We start from the raw sequence: 5,902 nt of genomic DNA on the forward strand, positions 1-5,902 counted from the left end.
AGATAGATAGATAGATAGATAGATAGATAGATAGATAGATAGATAGATAGATAGATAAAACTGTACTGTGTATGCTTCTCTGTCTCTGGAGGAGGATAGCATCTTCCTTCATAGGTCCATTGTAGTTGATTTGAGTATTTATAATACTCAGAATAACTTAGTTGTTCACATTTATTTTTCGAATAGCATCGCTGTTAACTGTATACAATGTTTCCTTGGTTCTGCTCATTTCATACAAGTCTATACATGTTTTTCTAAGATCAGCCTGCTCATGGATTCTTCCATCACATTCATGCACCACAACTCACTTAGCCATTCCCCAGTTGATGGGCATCCTCTCAATGTCCAATTCTTAGCTACCACAAAAAGAGCTGCTAGAAATACTTTAGAACATGTGGGTTCTTTTCCTTTTTTCCTGCAGGTGCTTTTGTTATTCCCATTTTATAGAAAAGGTAGCTGAGTCTGCCCAGGGTCACATTGATAGATGGAATTGGCTCTACTAGAGGGCCTATACCCATGACATCCCCAAAAGATTATTATTTTACATGTGAAAGTACTTTTTTTTTCCTTTTTTTTTTTTGGAGGGCAGTTGGGGTTAAGTGACTTGCCCAAAATCACATGGCTAGTTTTTGTGTTAAGTGTCTGAGGCCTGATTTGAACTCATATCCTCCTGACTCCAGGGCCAGTGCTCTATTCACTTCGTCATCTAGCTGCCCCAAAAGTACTTTGAAAACAGTAAAGCCCTTTGCACATTGTCAAGAATCAAAGGCAGGCTTCATTTTTGCCACCATATTTTCATTAGTCAAGTGAACTTCTGATGAGGAAACTCCTTCTACCATGCAGATCCTCACCCACCCCTCTGCAATGGACTTCCTTAGAGGAAGCTGGAGGACAAAAGTTGTGTTGTGTTCAGGGTCAAGCAGCTGAGAGGTGTCAGATGCACCACTTGAATCCAGACCTCCTCTGAGGTTAGCACTCCATCCACACAACACCAGCACCTTGCTTTCATTAACATCATTAGCACTGTCTTCTTTCTTCTTTGCAGGCTGAAGTTCTGGCCCACCAACAGCAGAAGAAGTGACCCAACCCAGCACCCTTCCCCCAGGGTGTCAGCAGACACCTCACCCTCAGCTGTCTGCCGCTTCTCAATTTATTCTCTCTCCCAGGAAGCACCTGGAAGACCGGGTTGGGGGAGGGGGGGGAAGGGAATGATTGCCAGGTCAGACTTTGTGGCCCCAGGGCATTGCTCGAAATAGGTAATTAATAAATGTGTTATCCATATTCTACATGGTTTCGTTTGGTGGTCTCATCAGCTCCCGTCTTTTCTATGATTATCTCTCTGAAGATGACTGTCACATCTACTTGTTCAGCCCTAATTTGTCTCTCAACCTTCCATTTCCTCACTATCCCATTTGCAATTGCCTATTAAAGATTTCATACTGCATGGCTTAAGTTCAACATCTCCAAAACTGGATTCATTATCTTTCTCCAAAAACTCTCCTCTTTCCCTGGTTCCCCTATTGAGGGTACTCTCATTGTCCCACTTTCCCAGCCTCAAAATTTAGCTGTCACCCTAAAGTTTCTCATTCTCTCACCCCACCACCACTTCTTCCTATCCAATCAGTGCTCCGGTCCTGTCATTTCTGCCTTTATAGCATTTCTCACCTAAGCCCCCTTCTCTCCTCTGACATCGTACCATCCTGGGACAGGCCATCATCTCGTCATGCCTGCACTATTCCCACAGCCTTCCGGTTAGTCTTCCTGCCGTAAGACTTTACCCACTCCACTCTATCCTCCACTTAACTCCCAAAGTGATTTCCCTAAAGCACAGCTCTGACTATGCCACCTTCCTACCCACGCCAGTGCTTCTCTGTCACCCCCAGGATCAAACAGCAAATTCTCGGATTGGCTCTTAAAGCTGTTCCTAAATGGCTGCTTCCTACCTTTCTAGTCGTTCTATGCCTTACATCCTGCGGTGTAATCTGCCATCTAGTGACACTGTTCTTGCTGTTATTCCAACAGGACAGGCCATCTCCCAGCCCCAAGCATTTTCTCTCACTGTCTGCCCCACCCATCACTCTCTCCCTCCTCTTCTCCACCTCCTGGTTTCCTTTGAGTCCCAGCTAAAACCCTACATTCTATAGAAAACCCTTCCCAAACCACTTTATGTAATTCCTTGTATAATCTGTGATTATTTCCAATTTATCCTGTCTATTTTATTCACACCTCATTGTTTGTATTGTTTCCCCCATTAGAACTCACCGAGAGCAGGGCCTATTGTTTGCCTTTTGGGATCCCCAATACTTACTGGCACATGGCAGGTATTTGATAAATGCTAATTGATTGACTGACTAATTAAATTGAATGAGGGGCTCCTCCACCACCTTCATTCTTGTTCTGTCCCAGTGAAGAGGCCTCCTCTGTCTTCTCAGGAGGTAACCCACCATGTTAGCTTTCACCAAGCAGTCAATCACTGTAGATTTGGTGACTCACACAGGTGGGCATGGCTCAGCAGCCCCCTCAGATCACTGCTATGGAGCTTTTCCTTATATTGAAATAAAATCTGCTTCTGTATAACTTCCACCGATTGTCCCCACTTAAATTATTTCATTGCTACCTCGGTGGCATCTGATGCTTGCTGGACTCTATGCTTCTGGGTCACAGGCTCATAAGTTAGAGCTGGAAGGGACCTTAGCAGTCAACATTTTGCAGATGAAGGAATGGAGGCCCACAGCAGTTAAATGACTTGCCCAAGGTCACAAGGCAGGATTTGAACCCAGGTCTCCTGACTCCAGAGTCAGTGCTTTTTCCATTGTTCCACACTGCCTAAGTGGATTCATCTGCTGGCCCAGTGGGAGCGATTGCTGCTGAAAAAAGGCTGGTTTTGAGGCATCTAGAGGCCCAGGGTTCCCTTCAAAGATTACTACATGGTTTGGAACTGTGATTGCCACCCAACACCCGCGGCAGGTTGTGAGGAAGATATGTTTCATAAAGCTGAGAGGGATGTGTGTGTGTGTGTGTGTGTGTGTGTGTGTTAAGAAATTAATTGCTACAAGGAGTTGGCCAAAGGGGCACAATGAAACAAACCCCAACCAAGGCTACTGTAGCAGCAAGCACCCCAGGGTGGCTGCCAACACAGGTTCTTAGATCTGCTTTTCTACAGGAAAGTAACTCAAAATGGGTTAACAAGCTTACTTTAATCAATCAAACATATATTGTTTACCTAGTTCAGGGGGAAAAGGTCAGCACCCTGAACTTCAGAGTATACAGAGGTTACAAGCATAAGTTACAAGAACATTTCAACAGACAGGCTTCCAAACTGTCCAACCATTACATCCATACCAAATCACAGTTACCAGAGAGGGAAGCATCAACATTTGGGTTTTTCAAAGCTGGGGGGCTCTCAACAATGGCTGCCCAGAGTCTCATCTGGTCAAATCAAACAACACTTCTCAAAGTGAGCCCCAAAACAAAGCCTCACATCAAGATTTTATATAGCCTTCTCCTGGCTCAGAGAATGTAACAACCCTCTTGACCCACTGACCCATCACAAAGTATCTCTTGAAAAACAAGCCTCCCACCACAGGCTCCAGGTGCACTTAACCTAGGGGCAGGGAAGATCTTTAAATTTACATTCCCCTTACAGCTACAGAACACTCTCCATGGTCCTTAAGTATTTCCAGGCAGCAACTGTTTGCTGATTTATAAGAAAGCACTTGACTGAATAAAGAAAACAGCCTTTACAGAACTTGAGATTTGGAAGGGACCTAAACATTTAGTCTAACCCATATATCAGTCCTCAAAGTCTGTCCTTCAACAAGATCCCCCAATGAATACAATCAACTACAGGAACACCTTTATTCAGAGAATCTTTAGACTGTCATTATAAAGGGAAGCTTACAATAGGGAGTTGTATGCTTGATACAAGTATTACACAGTCATGGAGAATGTCTTATGCTAAAGGGAGAGTGTCTATTGGTGGTAAGGTCCTCCAGATTCTCCTATTTGTGGCTGGCATTTCAGTGATTTTACCAAGCTCTAGAAAAGTCCAGAGTCTTCTCAATGATATCTGTGAACACTCAGAAGAGATGTGCCTGACAGTCTACCCTGGAAAAACCAAGGGATTAAGCATGACTGTACTTTAGTGTCCAGCTGCATAGGGCAGTCCAGCATAAATACTTATATCCTGGACAGGTAACAAACTGGGCCCAGAAGAGGTGAAAGACAATTAGCAAGGTTGTATTCAAAAAACTGGACAGCACTTTCAGTGACCATGAGGTGTTCTCTGATATAAAGCTCTCTTTTTTCAAACACTAATATTCTTCTGATGACATGATACACCTGCAAATAATGAAACAACACAGTTCTCAGCAAATCAAAATTACCATGACCCAAAGTACAATGGAGAGATGCATGGTAACAGATTTTGATGTGTTGCCAACAATGACTTGTGTACAAAATACTACGCAGGAAATGTATGATTGAGAAGAGTGCAGCTAGAACAAGAAACAACAGCTGAAAAGCTAAGACCTGGAACAGGGGTTCTTAACCTTTTTTTGTCATGGCCCCTTTTGGTACTCTGGTGAAACCTATGGACTCCTTTCTTGGAATAGTGTTTTTTAAATGCGTAAGACAGAATACATAGAATTATAAGGAAACCTCATTGTCTCCTGTCTCCGCCATTCCACTAATTCTACAATGTTCCACTGGAAGCCTATTCTTTCGGAGTTTTTTGGACACCCCCTCTGTACAAATGAGCACAGAGCTGGTAGTGTGACTCTTCTCAACGCGGTTAGCCACAACAGCTGACTCACATTGAGAACTTAGCACAGTGTCTGTACACAGTAGGTGCTTACTAAGTGTTTACCCTGGCTTGAGGCATAGGGGTTTTAGAGATCTAATCCAATCACCTCCTTCACTCTATGGATGAGGAAACTGAGGACCAGAAAAGTTTTGTCCAGGATATTATAGCTAGTAAGTGGCAGATCTGTGATTTGAACCCAGGACCCGGGACTGGAGCACCAGGGCTGTCCCATGGCATCAGATGTTTCCCTACTACCGCCTCTGCTCTTCTCTCTGTTGTTACTGTCGGTCAACATTAAGCATTTACTAAAGAACAGGAGAAAACAGTCCCTTTCCTCAAGGATCTCACATCTTGGCTAGGAAGACAACGTGTAACTACGCGGATGCGAGATAGAAAAGGGTGTCCCAGAAGTCTTCGTGCAGTTTTAAGCTATTAAAACTTTAAATCTCAATTTCGGAACAACCTGTATACAGTCTAATTGGGAAGTGATCTCAGATGGAAGGCGTGAGCACTGTCGGGGGCTGGGGAAAGTTTTCTGTGGAAGGTGGAATTTTAACTGGGACTTGAAGGAAGCCAGGAGGTGGAGATCAGGAGGGAGTGCGCTCCAGGCACAGAAGACGGCCGGTGAAAATGCCTGGAGTCGGGAGATTGAGGGTCTTGCTCGTGTCACTGGGTCGCAGAACACACGGTAGGTGTGAAGGGGTAGTGGTCGAGGGGAGGAACAGGATATAAAGGACTAGAAGGGACAGGGAGCCACAGAGTATGGGAGCTGACACAGACCAACGTTTCACCAAGCCTGGGAATGACCACACTCTCTGCTCTCTTCGAAGGAGACTGAGAGACTAGCGGCGCCTGCCCGAGGTTAAAAGGGGGAGGGCCAGGGCGGGACGTCTAAGGCGATTGGCGAGAGGAGGTGGAGCCTTTAGATGGACAGGACAGTGACTGGCGAGAGACACAGGAGGATGATATGGGAGGGCGGAAAGGCACATCAAGGGTGATGATTGGTGAACAGAGACAGGGTGCTGATTGGCGAAAGCTGCGGGGCTAAGCGTGCGGAAAACGATGATTGGTTAGCAGAAGAGGTCTCGGGCATGCGCT

At 45.1% G+C, this 5,902-nt stretch overlaps 1 protein-coding gene across 1 annotated transcript in view; it reads left to right on the plus strand.

Moving 5' to 3' along the window:
- The window catches only part of LOC138150933 (progonadoliberin-2), a 5,904-nt gene extending 4,620 nt beyond the window's left edge, over positions 1–1,284 (plus strand). The window contains exon 4 of the mRNA XM_069074339.1: positions 1,046–1,284. Within this exon, the coding sequence (XP_068930440.1) occupies positions 1,046–1,081 (36 nt within the window). The 3' untranslated portion in view covers positions 1,082–1,284. The remainder of the gene's footprint in view (positions 1–1,045) is intronic.
- The last annotated feature ends 4,618 nt before the right edge of the window (positions 1,285–5,902 follow it).

Source organism: Petaurus breviceps, unplaced genomic scaffold (genome assembly GCF_028583685.1).
Source record: "Petaurus breviceps papuanus isolate PSGF00001 unplaced genomic scaffold, PetGlider_PUasm1.0 140, whole genome shotgun sequence".
Lineage (NCBI taxonomy): Eukaryota > Metazoa > Chordata > Mammalia > Diprotodontia > Petauridae > Petaurus > Petaurus breviceps.